A 22,936-nucleotide genomic window follows, 5' to 3' on the forward strand; every position below is an offset into this window, starting at 1 on the left:
GGTGCCACCTAAACCCAACCTTCAGGGTTACCTATTGCTGAGACATGAAAACGAAAGTCGGAATGGTACAATCAAAAATAAATGGCTTGTGTGCGGTTTCGATTGCCCTCTCGCCATTTTAAATTCCCTGCTGCATGTGGTCTCCACTGACATTTACATTTGCAAGAATAAGATTAAACTAACAATGCAACCTGCAGCCTGTCTTCAAAATGACAAGTACATTGAAACAAAATGTCCTCAGCGAGTGTTTTGTTTCTGAGTCGAGTATTTTTCCTGTTCACCCCTCCCCCTGTTTTCTCTCCTTCCTCTTTGTTTGCTGGATCTGCTTGATCCTCTCCTCGGTGCCTTGTCTCCTCCCAGCGACAGCTACGGCTCTGTGATTGGCCAGTTGCGAATAGAGGCGGGACTTGCTGGCTGTGTCTGCTGTTTTTCTAGCTAGAGGATCAGTTCTGGCGTCACTTTTGGTAACGGTCACACGACGGAAACGACCGTTGCTTGAAAACGTTTTAAGCAGCTCTAAAGCTGCGTAAGTAGCGTTTTATTACACATTCAAATACGGAGATTATCCAACACATCGGAGGAGTTTTTAAAAAAACGTATCCTTCGTAAAGGAAAAGAGAGGGAATAAGGGTTTTTGTCGTTGCCTCTGTCTTTCCTGTTCAGCCCTTTGTTTTTTCACCGCTGTGCTTGTGCAAGGCGACCAGTAGCGCCCCCGCGCGAGCTAACAGTGAAGAGCTCGAGGATAGGGAGCCACACGAGCGGGCGAGCGTCTTGCCTCCACAGCGACGTGGTGGGTCCCCTCAGCTCAGTAGTCCGATGCGGAGTGAGGATGAGTCCCGCTCTGGAAGCCCTCATGCAGGCAGACGGGACTCCGTATCCCGGAAAGGGGGTGATGCTTGAGCCCTTCGTGCACCAGGTGGGAGGCCACTCCTGTGTGCTACGGTTTGGGGAACAAACAATATGCAAGCCCCTCATAGCCCGGGAGCACCAGTTCTACAAGAGCCTCCCCCCAGAGATGAGGAAGTTCACCCCTCAGTATAAAGGTAAGACCCCCCCATCCCAAATCTGCTCACAGTGTCACGCTAAGTGATGCTGTATTAGTAAGGGTGCCTAGCTTCAACCTTTTTTTCTTTTATATTTGTGTATTTAAGCCACTCTTTGCCGAATTTAATATTATATGGCAGAAAATTGTTTGTAAATGTTCAAATCGTAAGGATATCATTGTTGCTGTGGTTGTAATGGATTGCTGCAAGGGCTCAAATAACATGGCGGACACCACAACACACTGCATATATGTATTTTGATATTTATAGGGCGAGACAGACTTTTAAATGGCCACATAATATGTCATGTTGGAGCAATTTGCAGGCTCCACGGAGAGTTCTTTGGTCGGGACCCTCTCGATCAACGTGTGTGTGTGTGTGTGGGGGGGGGGGGGGGGGGGGGGTGTCATGTAGTGTATGAGGACTCTCATGTGCCGTGCCAGGCTTTAAGGGCAGCTTAGGTTTCAGAATGAGATAGAGTTCCACAGCTATAAGAACAAAATAAACTGATCGCCAGTGGAGTGATCCACAAGTCACTTGATGAGATTTCCGTGTTGTGTAAGCAGGTACACAGTTTCACCTAAACGCGTGGATTAAAACATAGTGTTCCTCTGGTTGGGTCCACAGTGTCTCACGGTCGCATTCAGACAAAGACACCCAGTACATCCTAATGCAGAAGTCTTGAGGTGGTCACAGGACAGAGGTAAGACACACTGGTACCTGACTCCGCAGGAACGCTGCGTGGGACTATAAAAAGACCCAGAATGAGGAGAGGAGCTTTGTAGGGATCGTAGAGGACTTCTGGGGCCAGTGATCACTCTTACTACATTACACACAATAACAAGAGGAAGAGTTGTTTTTAAAGGACATAGTAATATCTGGTGATCATTAACTTATTGCTAAAGACATTTAAAAGGACATTTCAGTGACATCTTGTAGTGGCCTGTAAAAAGAATAAAATTAGGGAAATACTTGAAAGCTTTGAGACATCAGTAAAATGATCGTAACACTGTCTGTATTCACTGTTAAGCATGGAGATGGTGCAGACGGTTTCAATTCCAAGATACAGACGTCAAAGACAGATTTGGCCACCAGACCTTTTGAACCTCCATAAAACAATACTCACTGATAGTGATCTGCAACTACGTCAAACCCCTGCTATTATACTACGGCCAAACGGGACGATAACTATTTTAATTGATGCACCGACTTCACAAATGTATGAGCTCCTCTTGTGCATTAAGCCAGAGTGACTCATAAGTTCCCACACTCACTGAGGTGGTGTGATGACAGAGCAGCTCTGAGTGGACAGAGCAGTCCATAGGGAAGAGGCAGGGCCTCCTGCAGGGTGGTGATGTCAGAGCGCATGGCGTCAGCCGGGCTGCAGAGGAAACACGGACGCTGGGTCCTCGGGCCCACCGTTTAATACGCTAAAACAATCCAGTGCATTATCACAACATTGGTTTGGTGAGGTTGTTCCTAAATGGCTGTTAATTCTCTGCTATCCAGTGGCTGTTTGTTTAAACCACCACTTGTGCTGTTGGATACAAAGTGTGTCATGTATTGACTTGGATGCTGTGTTCATATCTCTGCCACTTTCTCTGTCGGTCACTTTCGTCCACATCCTTCCTTCCTGTCTGTGGTTTATCTGTATCAACCGCTGCAGCTGTGATGTTTATTCTCAGTGCTACACCTCCCCCACCCGGCACACACTGGCCCTTTTAGGGACTTTTACCGGGGACAGGGGGTCTACTGTGATGCCCGTGGGTCATGTTATAAAACATCATTGGCATTAAGGTAGACTGTGCTTCATTTCTAGCCCTTCCACCTGGTTTGTTTTTAAGTTTGTGAAACTGGTTGATGCTCAACTCTAGACAAACTGCCAAACCTCTTTTAAATGTTCTTGTTTCTTTTAAGTCCTGTGTTATGAACTGTGTAGACAGACTGATTGTCACTGAATCATGGTTACGCACTGATCGATGTATGTTGTATGTGGAAAGAGAGAACTGTACTTCATTTTCTCATGTCATTGCAGACTGCTTGAAACTCTGTATAAAGACTTGTGTGTTTTCATGAGGATGTTTAGCAATTGCTTAATAAATGTCCTGCTGAGTTTGACACATTTCAGCCTTGTGTGGTATTTTGTCTCTTCTTTCCTGAGTAACGAGTTATTACACGATTGTTTGTGTTCTGACATATATCAAATGCTCTGATTGTTAATATCCTACTTTCCACTTCCATCTGTCTGTCACATCCATGGTCTAAACCTCCATATAACATGCTTATGTGTGTGTTTGTGCATGTGGAGATGGGAACATTCAGATAGCTCTATGAATGTGTCAATATCTTTGTGGAAAAATGTGTTTAAATGTGAATAAAAATAGATTTGGTAAGGCATATTCTCTGTAATTGGATAAATGATTACTCACTATGGTACCCACATTTATAGATGATTGCCATAATAGAATTGACTTCAGAATTCAGTACTAATAACCGCTCTCTGGTGCTCCTTCTCACCCTCTCTCAGGTGTAGTGTCAGTCAGTTTCGAAGAGGACGAGGAAGGGAACCTGTGCCTCATCGCCTACCCCCTCCACAGTGAATCTGGGGACCTGGAAAACAAAGATCCCTCAGCCGACTGTGAGCCCAAGAGCAAGATGCTGAAGTTGAGCAACAAGAAGCAATCCTCGTTGCTTCTGGAGAATGACAACTACAGCAAAGACAGAGCTCGACACAGCCGTAAAGAAGACAAGATCATTAGGTGAGGATGCTTGTTATAACACCATGTTGTTTCATAAACTATGAGACACTTCATTCATAAGTTCTGTAACACCGATGCTGACATCTTGTCTGTGTTGTCACTTTTGCAGTTATAACCGTGAAGAGATGCAGCAGCAGGCCGAGGTTCTCTACTTCAGCCTGGAAAAGGGCAACGTTGTGCCCCAGATCAAACACAACCCCTGGAGTCTCAAATGTCACCAGCAGCACTTACAGAGGATGAAGGAGAACGCAAAGCACCGAAACCAATACAGTATCCTTTCATTAATAAACAGCCGGTACTGAAGTAGACAGATGGGTCTTAGATGTGAATGTAAACACGCACAACGTGCGTTAGTTTAAAGGTCTTTTGTTATCGTGTGATCCTTAACCCCCTTTCACAGAATTCATTCTTTTGGAGAACCTGACGTGGCGCTACACTGTACCATGTGTCTTAGACTTGAAGATGGGAACTCGCCAACATGGAGACGATGCGTCAGAGGAAAAGAAAGCCAATCAGATTCGCAAGTGTCAACAGAGCACATCTGCTTCTATTGGAGTGCGACTTTGTGGCATGCAGGTACGGTAGAGATGCAAAACAACTCCTTTTGCATTGAAGTTTGTTTTTTTTCCGTATTGGTTACGCGTGGAGCTGTAGTGCTCATGATTCTGTGTAACCTGCAGGTGTACCAGTCAGACTCCGGCCAGCTGATGTTCATGAATAAGTACCACGGCCGTAAGCTGAACCTCGCAGGCTTCAAGGAGGCGCTCTATCAGTTCTTCCACAACGGGTGTCGCCTATGGCGAGAGCTGCTGTCCCCGGTGCTGCGCAGACTCCGGGAAATGCAAGCTGCCCTGGAGGCCTGCGAGTCTTACCGCTTCTACTCCAGCTCCCTGCTCATCATCTACGACGGAGACCCTCCCAGGACTCGCGCTAGACCCAGACACCGTGGTGGGGAAGAAGGTGATGAGGATGAGCCGTCTGATGAAGATGAAGAAGAGGAGGAGGAGGAAGATGAGGAAGATGATGAGGAGGAGGAAGAGGAGGGGGCCTTTGGTTTCCCCCGATCTTCCTCAGCGGGTGGCGGCGCTGGTGTGGCCGGAGGGAGCGGCAACAGTGGTCGCTCCTCCCACAGCACAGGAGAGGCCGGCAGCCCCGCGGTAGACGTGCGCATGATTGACTTTGCTCACACTACCTGTCGGCACTACGGAGAGGACAGTGTTGTGCACGAAGGCCAGGACAGTGGTTTCATTTTCGGCCTGCAGAACCTGATCTCCATCATCTCCGAGCTGGAGGATCACAGTACTGACTGAGGCTGGACTAGAGCCAACATGGTCTAAATTTCAAGCATGGGAAGAGCTCATTGATCTGAAACCCTGCTACTCCAAGGTGCATCGCCCTTATGCCTACATGGGGTTCTGACCCTTCTCTGCTTGGAGGGAACCTCAGACACCCCCGGGGTCAGAAGGGAGAGTCTGTGTGGTTGTCCCCGCGCTCTCCCTCACCTGACAGAGGACAGGGCGTCCTGTGCCCTTACTTGCACTTTTCTCTTTCTGGGACTGCTCCTTTTCTTTGTTATACTTAGTAGGAGAAACATTGTGTGAGACGGCGGTCTTTCAACAAACACAGGGACTCCCGTAGCATCCTAGGACACCCCCCCCCCTCCCCCTCTCCTCCTCTGGTACAGAAGACTTTCCTTATTGTTAAGTTCTCTCTGAGAGAGAAAGAGCGAGGCAGAGATCATTGAAGCTCAAGTGTTCTAGGAGCCTGATGTGGTGCTTTACCTGTGATATGATATGTTTGTTTCTTTTGGATGAAGTTTGGACTAGCGGTCCTGCACAGCACATTACTAGTGGGGAAGTTGACTGTACAAGCTGACCTTGGCTGGCTAGGTCAGTACCCTTGTAGCAATTGAAAACTTGCGCTTTGGAGAAGGACATTTACTGTTTCTATTGGTCTCTCCTTAGACCCTTGCAACAAACATGGTTTGTCTGTCCACCGGGCACTTGTATTTACACTTTTTGGTGGAAGAACAAGATTATTTTGGTCTAGAAGAAGGGATTTGCCTTTTTTCAACAGTTGCTCTCCCCTGTACTTTTCTTTGCCTATAAACGAAATACTTTTTGAGAGGTTAATATCCTTGTTTTGTCACTGTTCTTGCTTTTGTCTGATTTCCTCCTCTTCATTCCTGAAACTTTGACTAAACAAAGAGAATATATTGATTAAAAACACTAGCTACAAAGACTATATAGAGATTATTTATTTGAAAGGATTGTTTAAAAAAGAAAAAAGAAAAAAAAAATGGAACCCCCTACATTCCATACTACCACTCTATCCGTTCTGAAACCAACTTTGATTTATTTTGTTATTGCAAGACACAATGTTTCTCTTGTACACCTGTGTGTTAACCGTGTCTTTAAAATAAAGGCATTCATTTGTTGTAAAAACTACTGTCATTGTGTTCATTTATATAACAAAGTGTATGGAGACATTATTGACTTACAGTTCCTACTGTGAAATCATTTGAACTCACCCGGACCAATGGAAACGGTGGTCCAAGCATCTGATATCTAACCAGGTTGTCTGCTGCAGTTCTAGTGAACCAGATTTATGTTCATGCCACCTGTGAATCCGCTGTAGGTCCGTCTATCGTATTGCTTCAGCTGGCAGAAGAACGCTCACTTTACACACAACAGAAGAACGTTTGACTGCTCGCTCTTAGATCAGAAATGTTTTTCTCTGCAGTAAGATGGAATCTGAAGCCCAAACACCAAAAGGAAGAGCGAGAGAAAGCATGAGACTGATGATGTTGTTTAATGATGATGTTGATGTATGTATTCTAAAATAAAACTATTTGGTTCTGAGGTGATGGTAGTATTAAGGACATTACTAAACACTGACTTTCTGTGCAACAACAAGGAGTTACAGTGTGATTTGCTGCCAAAACAGTAGAAGCTGGTGCTGTTTGCTTCTTTTATGTGTAATGTACATACTTAAGACAAAATCCATCCACAGGAAAGTCTCTACCAAAGGAACAGGCTTTCCTCGCTCAGGTTTTACCTTTGTTTGCACAATATGCCTGAGATAGCGGAAATGCAAAGATTGCAAACCTCACGTTGCATGCGTCATCATAGCTACAGAGTTCATTATTAAGCAGTTTAGTCAAGGTTTTTGGATTTGGTTGCCGTTCGGCGGTGACATCGGTGACTGATCTGCACTAGGGTTCAGATTATACACTTAAAACATGAAAAACTTCCAGCAAAGCCTTCTAAGCAGGAAGCATTGCAAGGTTTTAGCCAGCAGCCACATGTACCAACAGGTCCGAAGCAGCAACCTCAGATGACCACTATTTGTTTGAGGAACTGTACACTGAGCTCTGAGCTCCCTGATTAAATTAGTGAGCCTAATGTGCTTCCCAGCACCAGAAAACACCCTGAGCTAAGGAGGCTAAGTCCACAGAAATACTAGCTGTGTGGAAAGTATGACTATGCTGCGTTGCTTTTCAGCAACGTGGCACACCTGCTTTACATGAAGGGTGGGGTTATTGGAGACATTTCCAAAGGCTAGGTTATGACGTAGATACAGTAGCACATACCTGCTGTCTAACCTAAAACAATTGTATGACGTGAATTAAATAAAGTATGTGAATATTTACAGTATTTGAGCAATCTGTAGGCCCTCCGGAGCAACACGCAGCAATCTCAACCACACATCATCGTCAGATCACAGTTCACTTAGCTGGAACAGACTGACTCAGAGCCTTCAGATGACCCACATACCCACGCTTGGCAATATTCAGACATTATTCATGCGTATATCAACCAAAGAATAAGAAGGAAAAATATATTATCAAACACCTATAGACATGGGTAGATCTTATCTGGTTTTGTGCTTGAATGGATTTAGTTAATTCAACTTCAATTTGGGCTGCAAATGTGTGACGCTTTATGTCATTCTGTCTCTTATCCGTCAGTCTGTCAGGACATTAGGGGGTTTGGTGTGGAGAGAGCTGATAGCACGAGATGAGAAGGATTATCATTTCCTCTTTCTACATCTAAAAATAAGCCGAACCTTGCCCGCTCATCTGCTGCCTGCATCAAAACAGATTCAGCTGAGTATGCTTTCCTCCTGTATGGCATGGACTCAAGCTTGTCCGTGTGGTTTTGATGATAAAGCCCCAAATATATTTGATTTAGGGAAGAAGACAGCTCTCTGTCCCCTTGTGTAATGAGGCATTTCTTCACTCCATATGCAGATTTATTTGTCTTTTTGTATTTTCTTTGGATGAGTGCTCATTTGTCTGTGTTGTGTGTGTGTGTGTGTGTGTGTGTGTGTGTGTGTGTGTGTGTGTGTGTGTGTGTGTGTGTGTGTGTGTTGTGTTGTGTTGTGTTGTGTTGTGGGACACTGACAGTTGCCTTGGTGACTGAATGGAATTTTGTTACACTGATATACTGTACACTACCATGGCAACAGCACTGGTATTTTTAGCATTTCTGCACCACAAAATGCAGGGGTGGCTTGGCCCCATTACTCATACAAAAATATTTACATAACCTGAATTAATGACACCTGGCATTGAACTGGATTTAAGTTAATGTCATGCTGTAAAAGAGTAAAATAAAAAATAAATGGCGGAACGCCTGCTTGATTTAGAAAATCTTGCAACAAAACATCAGTTAGGACGTGTTAGTGGATCAAAATAGTGGTTTTGCGATGTACTAAAAGATCTAGTAACGCCTGAAGGCCCCAATAGCACACGGGTAAATGTGAATCATGATGTAAGAGCTCCTGTGATTACTCTTACACCGATAATACCGCACTAATGTAAGGCGGAGGTACACACGCAGCTGCTTGTGTGCATGTGATGACATAATTGAGGCCTGTAGTAAAACACGTTGGTGTCTGAGCCCAAGGTATTACAGTCGTCACAGATCAAAGTTTATGGAATTTCTTATCTTCATTCTGGCAACCTGAGCTTCTCTGCCTGATGGCCTTCTGTTGCAGACATGATCTCGTGCTGCAAAAGAGAAGCCACTTCTCTGTCAAACAAACAAAACAGGATGTGAGAAACCATGTTTGAGTCTGCAGGACAGCACGTGTTCTCTCACTTTCCCTGCAGCAACGACAGAGAAGTGTAAGTGAGCTTTAAATAACCCAGACAGGAGGTCTATATACTAAACTCAAAGTTTGGCAATGTAAGAGCTTTTAAGAACTGAAGCTGAAATATGGTCTGGAAAACCCAGTATTTCTGCAGTTACTTACAGGACTATTTTATGAAAGAGGGGATGACTGATCCCAATATAAACGATATGAGTTCTTAGCACTAGGGGGAGAGCAGAGGAACCTTCATGCAATAAAATATAAAATAAAAATCCAAAAACAGAGCTAAATATTGTATTTTAGATTAAGAATGATACAACATGTATACAACACCGTGCACGCCTACTAACTCATAAGTTTGGAGATAGTTTGGCTGGAACCAACCATACTCTTGAACAATGTAAATGTAACCATAAAAGATATTACGGGGAATGACATTCCAAACAACTGTGCTGTGATGTACCTCGGGAACATTAAAGAGGTCATACAAAGAACAGATAGATACCTGGCACACATTTTACTCAAAGCCAGCAAATAAATAATTAAAATGGTGTGAAGCTGATCCTCCAGGGAAAGAGCAACGCTTTTACATTATTCAAGAAGTTTATTATTCAATGGAAAAATGACAAATGAGAGGCAGAGAAAATACTTTTTTACAGGAAATGGGATAATTTACATGAACAGTTTAAATATGAAATAATTGGAAAAGAGAATGTGTATTTCTTTGTATGCAGGTTAGGATTATACACAAAATGTCATATCCAAAGATATTGGTGTCACAGCACATTATGTAATCCTCCTTGAACTATGGTCAGCAGAGCGACCAGATAATAACACACAGCCACCAGGGGGAAGAATAAAATGACAGTTGATCAGAGGAGATAATTTATGACACCATAGACCTGAACACACTGTGTTCACATCTGTTGGCCCATTCTCATATCAGGCCAGTTGTATCACAGTTTTACCGCTGTAGCAGTAGTAACCCTGCTGACACTGTTTTAATGTAGTCTTATCACCTCTTTAACCTTTGTCCCTAACGGCCTGTCTGCTATGTGACTAGAAAGAAAGAAAGATAGATAGATAGATAGATAGAGAGAGAGATAGATAGATAGATAGATAGATAGATAGATAGATAGATAGATAGATAGATAGATAGATAGATAGATAGATAGACACTGCAGCAGCATCAAAAGGTCTCCATTCTCTTCCACTCTGTTCTTTTCTTTTCTGGATATAAAGATGGTAGGGAGGAGATTGTTATCTTGACCTGATTGCAGCACCACAGCAGCACAACAACAGCATGTGTCACTTACCCCATGTGAACGAGATCGACGAGTCCTGAATGTTGAGATTATGTACACACACATACAGACACTGGTGCTCTGTCAGTTTTCTTTTGGTCAGGACCAAATGTGAGCTGGGATTATGTAACACCTCAGTGGTGTCACAGGCTGTTTTGTCTCATTTCTCACCAGCTGCCCTCCGAGGTTGTGTCAGGCCCTCAACAGCTGCTCTCAAAGTGTATTTATGTCACCAAATCCACAGGAGTCTGTCGCCTGTTGAACAGCGTCACAAAGTGTGCTTCACATATTTGTATGGGTGATAAATGCAGTGACAGGTGTACCCGAATCATGCCAGGCAAATGTCCGACACTCCTCCCTGTAGGGGCCAAGCATTCAGGCCTGTATAGTTGAGATAGAGCTGAATACTGGTGCCAGGTCAGTCACTCATTCTTTGTGAAGCGTCACCACAATTCACCTCATTTCAAAGTCTCTTTGGCTTTTTCTTCTTTCAATCTAGAGCATGAATTGATGTCAAGTACGTCACTGTATCATGCCGAACACGTGCATGGAAGTATTTGTGTTATGTTTCTCCACTAAATTATTCAGGTTTTCCGTTAATTTGTCACCTGTCTGTATGTTCTAATTGCTAGTTAAATAGTTAGATGAAGTGAATAACATTCAAGTCAGTCAACACAAGGACAGAGAGGCTCTTAGAGGTAAAGAAGAGGGATGTGTGTGTTGCTGAAGCTATGAGCCTGATTTTAGCAGCTGATATTTCTGAGCACTAAATATGAGCGTGAGTAAGTGTGAGAGCATGTGAGACCTTTATCGAGCAGTCGAACCATCCAACAAGACGTAGAAAGATATTTGAACCCACATCAGAGCACATGCACACTTATTTTCCATGCATCAACCGCAGTGAAGTGTGCAAGTATGTGTACTAAAAATAACCCAGACAGGACAAGACAGGCAACGAAGGCTATGAGTGTACGTTTAGTAGTCTTGAATAATCTGGATTAAGCCCGATGACTACAGTCCAGTTAAGCACGGTTAACTCTTGCAGGGTTATGTTGTGACTTGTCACTCGCACCACATTCTCCTGTCGGTGGGATTTTTTCGGTTCTCTGCTCTTTAAAACATAGCTGCATTAATCCTCCTCACATACATTTTCCACTTCATACATGACGTGACACCAGACCTTTTCCATGAAGTAATTGCAGAGCCGATGAGTGAGTGTGTCTGCATGTGGGCGGAGGAAGTTTCAATGAAAAGGCCTCTGTAGCTGGATTCCTTTTAATTACTGTAATAAAGGTTATAGAAGTGAAATCTGACAATGCTTTCATGTCATGGTGGCTCATTTATCACTCTCGGAGGAATTGTCTTGCTTTGAAAAGACAAAGTAGGTCTTCGTTATGTGTGGTATTGTTTCGAGTGATACTTTAGAAATATTCTGTTCAGGTAGAGTTGTCTTCTGTTGGTTGTCCTTAAGCTGTATTTGTTTAAGTTTTGCAGAAGCAAAGCTTTAGCTGTCTTATGTTTTCAGCATTTTAGACACTTTGCAATTCATTGTGTTGGAACAAGAGACTACTCATCTGTGATGGGGTCTTTTGGCTGTCATGGCTGTGTTTATGTTAAGAGCATAGACGTCAGGGAACCTTTAAACAGGTTGCATAAGACAGTTACATTGAGGCTGCACTGAGAACAGCTGTTAGCGTGAGATTAGCAGGATGACAAAACACAGCAAAGGCCTCTCCGCTCTACACCTTTTAGGATTTGAAAGTGTTATTATTTACAAATCCTTAGCTACAATTTAGAAATCCCATGCCACTTTTTTCTGTATCCCCCTCCCACCTTTCACTCTTTATGTAAATTGAGCAAGACTAAAGGCGTATGGATGGTCGTGATACCTGTTTTAGCCATGTTAGCAGTGTGGCTAGATTGAAGGCAATGTGTTCAATCAATGACATATCTCAACATCAATTGGATGGATTAGCATTTTGTCCAGAGGTTCATGTTCCCTTCGCGATGTAATAACTTTAGTGATTGCATTTTCATCGAGCTGCTTCATCAGGTAAAAAAATAATTTGCCCAATACTTTGGATTATGACCATAAACCTGAACTAATGAAATTTCCATCTGTCTCAGCTGTGCCTCATGTTTAGTGCTAATTATCAAATTGTAGCATGCTAACATGCTAAACTAAGACACAATCAGGATAAACATGATACCTGCTAAACATCAGCATGCAAACATTATCATTGTGAGCATTTAAACATGATGTTAGCATTTAGCTCAAAGCTACAGGCTCACATAACCGGTAACATAGTTGTAGACTCTAAGCGTAGCTGTGTTTTAGCTTTCTAGATTAGGATATACAGGAAACAACTGTACTGTATGGATAATGTTCAGATTGCCAGCTTTTAAGAGTTTTTTCCTCCATATTTGATGTAACAAGCCCACCCGATTATATAAAGCCGAAGAGCCGGGCTGTTCTTCATTAACCCACTAATGCTGTGTGAGAAAATATCTGCTGGGAGGAGTTATGGTTCTCTGATCTGTGAATGTTTATGTAACCTCGTGCCGAGGTCGAGGACACAATGTTCTTCTGTCAGCTGGATCACATTTAAATCCACCAGTTACAACCCACCGACCGTAACCCCTGACCTCTTGTACAGCAGATATACTGTGAACGTTGTGGTAGAGTATCAGTATGCTGTGGGTCGCCAAGATATCAGAGCATCTGAATCACAGCAGTGAATGCTGCTCAAACATCAGAGCGTAGTACCTGGTCAACAGTGAGCCACCAGTGAACGCAAACGATCCACCATATAAGGAAAACCAGTCATTCAAGGATTAATTAAGAGGACAGAGAGAGATGTAGAGGCAGAGCAGTCTCAACAAGTTTCTCTTCACAGACCAGTTTGGAACAGTTTTTCCATGGAAGTGGAAGTAGACCGACAGGAGAAGCTGGATGACAAAGCTGAGTAGAGAGTGACTCACTCTGCTTTGTCTCATGGTGATCTTGTGACTCTGTACTCCCACCCTTGCTTATGTATCCACTGTCACCCCCATCCCTTACAAGAACCTAATGGACAATCCAGGCAGAGAACATAATATTCTCCTGTCACTGTAAACATCAGATAGTGGTCTTTCCAAAGTCCTTGACGTCCCAGTGATCTACAGGCGTGATACTCTGGTTTACACACACATAGATTTGCGGTTCACGAAACAATTCAAACACACACAAAATTGCTCAAATTAGTGGTGAAAGTGGGTCTTTTGATCTCGCTAATGGGAACAGAGATTGAGTGTGTGATGTGTGACCTGGTTTCGATGGAGAGTGTTAACTGGTGTACAGAACAAGAGAGTGAAACACTCGTCTCTTGCATCAGAGGAGAGTGAACTCTCCGGGACAAAACAAAGCATGAAATGAATGTGAGGAATAAAAAGGCTGGAGAGTTAAAGAACAATCGTAACAGTTAAAGGAATTCAACATTTCTTCACGTTACAGCAAAGTCAAAGACTCTTATGCAACGCCAGCTGCCAAGCAACATTTGTACATGTCCATGTGCACAGTGGCAAAGAGAAGAATTATATTAAGAGTGTGTACACTTGAGATATGTGGCTGCCAGTAACGTTGACATTACTTAAAGTTAAGAGATTGTGGAAAAATATGTTGTTTTGATGTTTTTCCTATATTCACTTTCTCCCTGATAGTTAAAAGAAAAGATACCACTTTTATATTTGTTCGTTCAGTGTGAAACTGGTGCCAGCAGCTTGAAACACCTCTAAAGCTAAATGATCAACACATTATATCTTGTTTGTTTATCTGTTAAAGAACAAACACAACAAACAACAATTGGCTGTTTTACAAGGGGTTATGTAAGTGTCCACTAGTTGCCAGCAGAGCCAGGCTAGTTGTTTCCCCATGTTTCCAGTCATTGTTGTGCAAAGCGGACCGTCTGCTGTAGCCTTGCAGCTAAGACATGAGAGTATCTATCGTCTCATCTCAGCAAGAGTCAATAGGATTTTATTTCCACAAATGAGATTTTAAAAAAAAATAAGAGATACTATAAAAATATCTTTACCGATACAAACTTTTGGTACTTTTGGTCTCCTTTAGACATCTTGAGTCTTACTTTAACTGCAAGTACCATATTTTCCCTTTACTCAAACAGTGATGACCAGAGACCCCTTGTGCAGTTTGACCAGAGACGTATCGGTATTAACTGTGTAGCCTGGGGCCAGTTCTGTATTTGCTCCTTGAGTTGATGTCCTCAAAATGTGAAGAATTGGTTTCAGATATGACATGGTGAAATATTCTCCAGAAGGGGCACCAGCAGTGGAGGGATGTAACGAAGTTCATTTAATCAAATACTCTACTTAAGGAGAAATGTAAGGTGTTTGTACTTTACATGAGCATTTCCATCTTTTTCAACTTTACTCCACTTTATCTCAGAGGCAAATATTGTATTTTTTACTTCACTACATTTGACTGACAGCTCCTGTTACAAGTTACGTTTAAATTAATTGAAATACTGAAGGATTAAGGTGTGCACCTTACAGCAATTCCCACATTTTATGAATGCACAAAAAGTATGTACAAAGTATTGCTTTATTATGAATTAATTAGTATTTGCTTTTTACTTTTAACTCTAGTTAGTACTTGTGTTTATGGTCGTGTGTGGTTTTGTTTGTGTACTGCTGCTGTGACATGACAACTTCCCCCCGGAGTTCAAGTAAGTATATCCGTTTATCTATCGATATCTATCTAAACAGTATATGAAGTACTTAAAATGATCACCACCTTAAACATCTACAGCAGTAAAATCCAACATACGTATTTATGTAGCAGTATTATGACTCCACAAATATAATAGATAATAGTAAAGCTGGCACTCACAGTCTTTCTGCATAATGAGTACTTTTACTTTTGATACTTAATGAAAATTATTTAGTTAAGTATGCTGATAATGATACTTTTACTTAAGTTTTTGAATAGAGGACTTTTAGTTAATTATTACGTATTTTTATATTGTGGTATTGCTCCTTTTACTTGAGTAAATGCTCTGAATACTTGACTCTGGGCATCAGTGAGTTTATGGAGAGTATGCAGAGACTTGTACACTGCTCTCACCACACCTGTGTCCTGCAGTGTATGAATCGAATGAAGACCCCGTCTGTCAACAGACAACGCCTTAGCTGCAGCTTTATTCTGTTGGAGGAGCCTCTACTTTATCTTTTCCCTGGTGCCCGAACACTATGGGCACTCTGTTTTCAGGGAGTGGAAGAGGAAGAGGAGAGAGGAAGACTGAGCTCTTTATCTGCTGTGTGTGCCATCATACTCTTTCAACTATGTGAGAAATGCTTTGGCAACTTTTTACGACATCCCGCTGACTGATACTCTGTCATTGTTTACTGCATTCTAAGAAAGAAAGAAGAAAATAAAGGAAGGTTCTTCAAGCAAATCTTCAAAACATAAACCCATTTAAAATAAAGACTAGGACTCAGAGATACAGTGAGACATCCGTAGAACATAATATCATACGTCTGTGCTGCTTCTTCGGCTGTTGGTGCAAAGTTTATATTGTTGTATAACTCTTAATATTATTTGACACCAATCACCGTCTCTCAAAAACAATAATTTATGTCACATGATAATCTTTTCAAATAAAAGATTAATTGCAGGGCTTTTGCATGGCATTTAATGACATTGTCAAGTGCCCCTGTCATTCTGTTATTTTGTGCACCCCTTCATGGCGCGTGTGGTTCTGACTTTGTTAACAGTCTGGTATGTCTGTTCAGGCCACTGCTGCTCTCTGGTGGACACATGAATGTGTCCATGCAGGGAGGAACAGTGGAATAGTAAATAGTCCTCAGATCCTCCACTTACTGTAAGTAAATGCAGGAATACTGTGTAAAAATGATGATCCAGTTCCTGCATTCAAAGTGAAGAAGTCTATCAAAAATATACATTATTATTATTCACCGATTAAGTTGACTATGTGTTCTATACTGTAACTCTAAAAAGTAACATGTTTGCAGTCGAACGGAAGAGGCTGGTTCTTTAAATCGTTGTTCTTCGTGTCCGTGTAGTGGTGACGTGTCTCTTAAATTTCTCCTCCTCCTCCTCCTCCTCTTCCTCCTCCTCCCCCCGGTGGCTCAGTCAGTAGTGAGTTTCAGTCTGGTCAGATTTACACAGTAAAGGAGCAAGTAGGAGGACAGTTGGGACATCATGGGCAGTGAGTATGACTTTGGCACACGAGTTTAAGGAGACTTATGTTACCTATAGTCTGTGTAGTAACACCCTGAATATAGTTGTAACTGTTTTGTTCAACTTAGCTCAGTTAGCTAACGGTATTAGCGCTGGCATTGGTAGCAGGCTAGCTTACGCTGCTAACAGCTAGCTAGTTGGCAGTTGCTTTTGTACTATTGAGAGACTTCTGTGATGGGAAATTGTTGGTGGATTCAAATAAACAGCCGGGCAATGTTAGTGAAAGCTGCGTTACCTGCTTGGATTGAGATGTTAGAACAGTCACGGTGTTTTGTTTTTTTTTGTCGGCAGGAACATCTTCCAAGCTAACGTGCTAGCCACTCATTCAAAGACATTGACAGTCTAGTGATGACGACGCATAACACAACCGGCGTTATCTTCAGCCTGCTGATCCTAAATCATTGGCCGAATAAGAAGCACGTAGCAGTGATCTTAAGAACACAGCTAGACACAGCGATGCATAAATTTACATAAATTTGTTTGGTATACGTTCGGTTCGGTTATTGTCAAGTCTGTCTTGAGTCCGCCCTCCGTTCACTGCCACGTCCCACTGGTGACCAGCTATTATTCCCACATAGCTCACATTAACACTCGTGTTTTTCTTGTCTCCAGTCAAATTCTTGGAGGTGATAAAGCCATTCTGTGCAGTGCTGCCAGAGATCCAGAAACCCGAACGAAAGGTCTGTTACGTTTATTAGTACATTTGCTTTTTTGCAATAAAAAAAACAACATATCATTGTTATAAATATGCTCATAATGTCATTGTCTAACAGATCCAGTTCAGAGAGAAGGTACTATGGACTGCCATCACTCTCTTCATCTTCCTGGTTTGTTGCCAGGTACGTGTCACAATTAACTGTTGTCTTAGTTGTTTCTCAGCTAATCAAAACAGATGTGCAAATCCACATGATTGTATGTGTATTATCTTGCAACAATGTAGTCAAAAAGTCGTACACTACAATCAATTGCACTCACTGACTTTGTTTAGGACAACTTGGTCTGAGGACAAACTTATTATTATTGTTAATAAAGTGAGTACACCTGGTCCCAGTATGCAGCTTTTTTTTGGTGTAAATTAATTTTGTAGTTAACATTTGGCACTTATAGCCTCTTAATGAACCACCATTTTTTAAAAATTTAGATCCATATAATTGTTTTTTAGAATTATTTTGTATTAAGAAATTTGACAACTGCCCATCACAACTAATCATATCCTTGCAACAAGAGAATGACTGGTGCTTTTAAATTTACACTTTAAAGGTGCTAAACACAAAATTGAGAGCCTAGCTAATGGCTCTAAACATGGCTAAGCCAGTGGCTCGCAGCTAACAATGCTAACAGCGTTAACAGTGCAAGCAACAGTGCTGACTGCAACAGTGTTTACTTGAAGAGGCAGGGTGGGTGCTACGCTACCGCAACATCGCCGTCTGCTGGGACAGCATTATCAGCTGTGACTCCAGTAAGTGATTAGTGCAGAGCTGTGGACATGAGCTAGCCAGTGGGGCACTTTAACAGACACTCAAAGGCACGCGTGTGTGAATGAAGGGCTTAGAGTTGGACTTGTATTGTAAAGAATTACTTTCAACAATTCCAAAAAATGTAATTCTCTCACTGTTTTCCTGCAGATCCCCCTCTTTGGCATCATGTCGTCAGACTCTGCAGATCCATTCTACTGGATGAGAGTTATCCTGGCCTCAAACAGAGGTATTTGTCCTGCTAATAACTGAGTAATGGATCAAATGTATGTCTGCTCTTTCGTTGGTATAATCTAACTTGAATATCTCCCCCCAGGTACCCTGATGGAGCTGGGTATCTCGCCTATTGTCACCTCAGGCCTGATCATGCAGCTGCTTGCTGGAGCTAAGATCATTGAGGTTGGAGACACACCAAAGGACAGAGCCCTCTTCAATGGAGCTCAGAAATGTAAGTAAACTCTCATCACTTGGTCGTCTGTGAACATATGGTTGGTATCTATAAGTATGTCCATAAATTGTCTGACAACTCTTAATGTTTTTCAGTATTTGGAATGATCATCACCATCGGCCAGGCCATCGTATATGTGATGACCGGCATGTATGGAGATCCCTCTGAGATGGGTGCAGGAATCTGTCTGCTCATCATCATTCAGGTGCGAATGGGAATTTTATATAACATTGTGTACTTTGAATAAAAATATATATTTTATCATCAAAACTGTCTTTCATTATATACTTAAAATGAAAATATGTATAATATTATAGAACAAACTGATGCAGATTGTTTCTTTTCCGGGGTCTTTAGATTGTCATTTGTGTCCCCTCTTATGTTATTCCTCACATATTGGTGATTTATTATCATCGACAAATCCCTCACATTGATGTTGACACTTAAACTAGTCAGCATATAATTCTCCTTCAATTAAAGGGAGTTAAACTGCAGTCTTACTGAAGTGCAAGATGTGCATCGAGGTCATGTCAGAGTATCTTGCAGAAACGTATCATTATGTCAACTAATACAATTCAAATAGTCATTTTTCATCATTAGAGTTGCATGACCTACAGGTTTGTTTACATTAATTGAGTTCACAAAGTAAATATTCTCCAGCGGCTCACGCTTTTATTAGGTTCAGTTAAGGAAACAACTTGCATAGTCAGAATAAACAGCTCAGACGCTCCAAAGAAAAGTGAATTAATTGCAAAGTGAACGATTACATTTTTTTTAAGCTGACTGTATCCGTGTCTGTTCTTCTTCAGCTGTTTGTGGCTGGGCTGATCGTGCTGCTGCTAGATGAGTTGCTCCAAAAGGGTTATGGTCTTGGTTCAGGGATCTCGCTTTTCATTGCCACCAACATCTGTGAGACGATCGTCTGGAAGGCCTTCAGCCCCACCACCGTGAACACCGGAAGAGGTAAGAAATCCACAAACTGCTCCGTGAATACGTGATTTTGATTGATAAATGTAAATTGTGTCTCATACTGTACTTGTTTCTGTTTCTAGGCACAGAGTTTGAGGGAGCAATCATTGCGCTGTTCCATCTGCTGGCCACTCGTACGGACAAAGTGCGAGCTCTGAGAGAAGCTTTCTACAGACAGAACCTGCCCAACCTCATGAACCTCATTGCCACAGTATTCGTCTTTGCTGTAGTGATATACTTCCAGGTGAGTCTCCGGCCTCTCTTAACATGCAACTTTTCTCAAAGGTTATAATAATAATAATAATTCCTAATGGATAATGAAGTTGGGGAATGTGAACAATGAATGATTTGCTCACACATTCACCTCCTCTAACAGGGCTTCAGAGTTGATCTGCCCATCAAGTCGGCTCGCTACCGTGGCCAATACAACACCTACCCCATCAAGCTCTTCTACACCTCCAACATCCCCATCATCCTGCAGTCTGCCTTGGTCTCAAACTTGTATGTTATCTCCCAGATGCTCTCCACACGTTTCAGTGGCAACTTCCTGGTTAACCTGCTTGGTACTTGGTCTGTAAGTATACACTTGATCAAATATTTCCCTTCAATTTGTCGAGCGTTATTCTAAGAACGAGCCTCCGAATGTTTACCCTGTTCCGTATTTATCTAATTAATATCATTTACCAAAGTTACTTCAGTCCCGAGCAGGAGGACTTGTCTGTCTTTGACAATTGCACTACTGGAGTATTTGTAAAGAATAACAGTGTACAGTCACACATGTAATTATGAAAGTCTTTTGCATGCCTGTGTTAGACATGGTGCCGCCAGATTGTACTTAAGTGTTTTTTATTTGTTTGCGTTTGTTAACCCACAGTGCGAGAACATTTCATTAAGCTTGTATTCTTCTCTCGTGTCTGTAGGATGCCACGTCAGGTGGTCCAGCCCGGGCCTACCCTGTAGGTGGACTCTGCTACTACTTCTCTCCCCCTGAATCCTTTGGCTCGGTCCTTGATGACCCGGTCCATGCATGCATCTACATTGTCTTCATGCTTGGATCATGTGCCTTCTTCTCCAAGACCTGGATTGAAGTCTCAGGCTCCTCTGCGAAAGATGTAAGTTGTAGCCACTTTCAGTCGGGTGGGTGTTTATGAGTTTTATTTCAAACAGACCGTGTGTTAAAGTTCTTCTGTTCACTTTAATCCAGGTGGCAAAACAGCTGAAGGAGCAGCAGATGGTGATGAGAGGACACAGAGAAACCTCAATGGTCCATGAACTGAATAGGTAAAATCAAAACGCTTTTCTTTTACACATCTCTCTTGCTGATCTTTTACATACCTAATCATCTGCCCAAACCATACATTGAACACGTTTATCAGATAGAATAGATAGAATTATGAATTTACATGAACTAATGTTTTTGTCACTAACAAGCCAATAACTCCCATCTTTAAATCAAAGCAACTCATTAACATCATATTTCACCGTACCTTCCTTTATAGTCTATTTATTTATTTATCTGTTTTGCGTACAGAGGGATTGATAAAGGGAGCCGGCCTCTACCTTTTGTTGTTCAGAGTTTTAATTTTAAATTTAGATTATTTTGTTACACATAATGAACTTCCATGCTCAAACCTATGCTCACGTTAATCCTTTTGACACAGATTGAATCTCTTCACTGTGTTTTTTTTCTTTCTTTTTTTGTTAAAACATTTTGTGTCCTTGGAAACGCTATTCCACCCAAAAAACGAAAAGTTTCATACCTTGATGAAGGCACGGAGTGCAAGAAATATCAATCGCCAAGATACTAAAGCAGCAGTTCAAGGATGTGACTAACTTTTGTTATTGTTGAAGATTTCCTCAATTGACTGCAAACTTGGATGTGCATCGTCAATATGCAACACTTCTCATCTAACTCTTTGCTACTTTACAATCATGGTTAATGTATTTGAATATCTACCATTCTGCTGAAACACTGAGTTGAAATTCTGTGTATTAATCTCCATCTCCCCGTTTTGTGTTGTAGGTACATTCCTACTGCTGCTGCCTTCGGTGGACTGTGCATCGGTGGTTTATCAGTAATGGCTGACTTTCTCGGAGCCATTGGCTCCGGCACCGGTATCCTGCTGGCCGTCACCATCATCTATCAGTACTTTGAGATCTTTGTCAAAGAACAAAGTGAAGTAGGCAGCATGGGGGCTCTGCTCTTTTAGAAAACTCAATATCGTCTCACCCTTTACCAACTTTTACTTCGATCACCAACTTTGCATTCATTTTACATCTATGAGAAGCTCCTGCAACGCCAGCGCTCCACTTTCAGGATGACTGAGGGATCTTAAGGGATCTCTGCTTAAATTGGACCTTTCCGAGGTGGTGGGGCTACACAGCTCCTGCCTTGAATCTTCCAAAGCAACACAAAGACTGACATCTCAGTTGTACTTCATCAGATTTTCCAACTGACTCGAGACTATAGTTTCCCAAAATGAATTTAAAGGCTTCATTTTTTTTTGTATGAGATAAAGTCCTGCGGGAGTTCGGTCCTTTTTTCAGACTGACAGAGTGCTTCAGTATGCCGGCATACTCGACACGGATGGTGAAGGTCAACTGCCTGCTGTGTGCTGAAATGTACTCAATGTTCTGCTTGGTGTTATCTTAGTGTATACTTTTACTTTCAGCTTTATTTTATTTTTCCATCAACCTGCCAATTAAGTGAAGGTGTGGAACCGAAGCTTAACTGTCAAACGCTGAGTCAAGTACTGTCTTTTTCCTGATTTGTGACCCTGTGTTATAGCTGTTATGTGAACAGAATCTTGTAAGGAGAGGATGTGGAGCTCACATTGGAGTCCACCTGTCGCTGTTTTAATGTACGGCATTCCCAGGGAGCAGCAGTATTAACTCACATGTCACATTCATTTTTGTGTCCCACTTTCTAAGATTTATTTGTTTGTGTTTTTTAATTGTCTGCTCTCGGCATACTTGATTTAATCGCTTTTTCCACACCTGAAAAAAAAATTCTGATTTTCTGTACATAGGCCATTCATTGAATAACTTAGAATTTGTGTAAAATACAATCTTTTGAATATGTAAAAAATAATGCATTTCAGAACAAACATTCTCAATAAAACCTTTTTTGTGGGAAAAGGCTTAGTATTCTGACTCTTCTACTTGACTGAGGCGTCTTTAAGTGTTTATTAATGTACAATATGTGTTCACAATCATATCTCCTATGAAGACCTATTTTGTATTATCACTATAAAGTCATCCTTCATCTGTTTATCAGCTTCCACCTGTGGATGCCCATAGGAGGAATTACAGGAATAAACACTTCTATCTACTAACAACCACATTGGAGTGTGTTTTAGGAGGACATGATGTAGCTACTGCCTAGTCAATCAAATACCCCCTCCACATGAGGATTGTCATTCCTTATACTGTGATCTACAGTACTGTAGAATTGTATGTGAGTAAATCACCAAAGAGATGTTTGACTGAACAAAATTGGTTTATCCAACTCAGTACATGTTGGTAAATTTCCCTTTCAAGATGTATAAAGATAGATTTTGTTATTATGGCAACATTACTTGTATC

At 41.8% G+C, this 22,936-nt stretch overlaps 2 protein-coding genes across 2 annotated transcripts; both read left to right on the forward strand.

Annotated features, from left to right (window-relative positions):
* The first annotated feature begins 464 nt into the window (after positions 1 to 464).
* On the forward strand, positions 465 to 6,116 carry LOC306694039 (inositol hexakisphosphate kinase 2-like). The gene is made up of 5 exons (XM_079156742.1): positions 465 to 1,043; positions 3,571 to 3,802; positions 3,912 to 4,072; positions 4,203 to 4,378; positions 4,483 to 6,116. Exons 1-5 carry the CDS (start codon positions 830 to 832, stop codon positions 5,110 to 5,112), a joined length of 1,413 nt encoding a protein of 470 aa, XP_079012868.1. The 5' UTR covers positions 465 to 829; the 3' UTR covers positions 5,113 to 6,116.
* Positions 6,117 to 16,337: 10,221 nt separating this feature from the next.
* Positions 16,338 to 22,551, forward strand: sec61a1a (SEC61 translocon subunit alpha 1a). Its single transcript, XM_079156737.1, has 12 exons — positions 16,338 to 16,427; positions 17,072 to 17,139; positions 17,233 to 17,298; positions 18,085 to 18,163; positions 18,251 to 18,382; positions 18,478 to 18,587; positions 19,192 to 19,345; positions 19,435 to 19,595; positions 19,728 to 19,925; positions 20,272 to 20,463; positions 20,556 to 20,632; positions 21,375 to 22,551. Exons 1-12 carry the CDS (start codon positions 16,421 to 16,423, stop codon positions 21,559 to 21,561), a joined length of 1,431 nt encoding a protein of 476 aa, XP_079012863.1. The 5' UTR covers positions 16,338 to 16,420; the 3' UTR covers positions 21,562 to 22,551.
* Positions 22,552 to 22,936: the final 385 nt, after the last annotated feature.

Source organism: Pholis gunnellus (genome assembly GCF_910591455.1).
Source record: "Pholis gunnellus genome assembly, chromosome: 3".
In the NCBI taxonomy this organism is placed as follows: Eukaryota; Metazoa; Chordata; class Actinopteri; order Perciformes; family Pholidae; genus Pholis; species Pholis gunnellus.

Bases quoted from the DNA above. Each gene is read 5' to 3' on its own strand.
- LOC306694039 (XM_079156742.1), top strand. From the start codon at position 830: ATGAGTCCCGCTCTGGAAGCCCTCATGCAGGCAGACGGGACTCCGTAT. The intron at 3,803-3,911 runs GTGAGGATGCTT...TCACTTTTGCAG, and splicing joins AAAGAAGACAAGATCATTAG to TTATAACCGTGAAGAGATGC. The intron at 4,379-4,482 runs GTACGGTAGAGA...TGTAACCTGCAG, and splicing joins TGCGACTTTGTGGCATGCAG to GTGTACCAGTCAGACTCCGG.
- sec61a1a (XM_079156737.1), top strand. The intron at 18,164-18,250 runs GTATTTGTCCTG...ATCTCCCCCCAG, and splicing joins TATCCTGGCCTCAAACAGAG to GTACCCTGATGGAGCTGGGT. The intron at 18,588-19,191 runs GTGCGAATGGGA...GTTCTTCTTCAG, and splicing joins GTCTGCTCATCATCATTCAG to CTGTTTGTGGCTGGGCTGAT.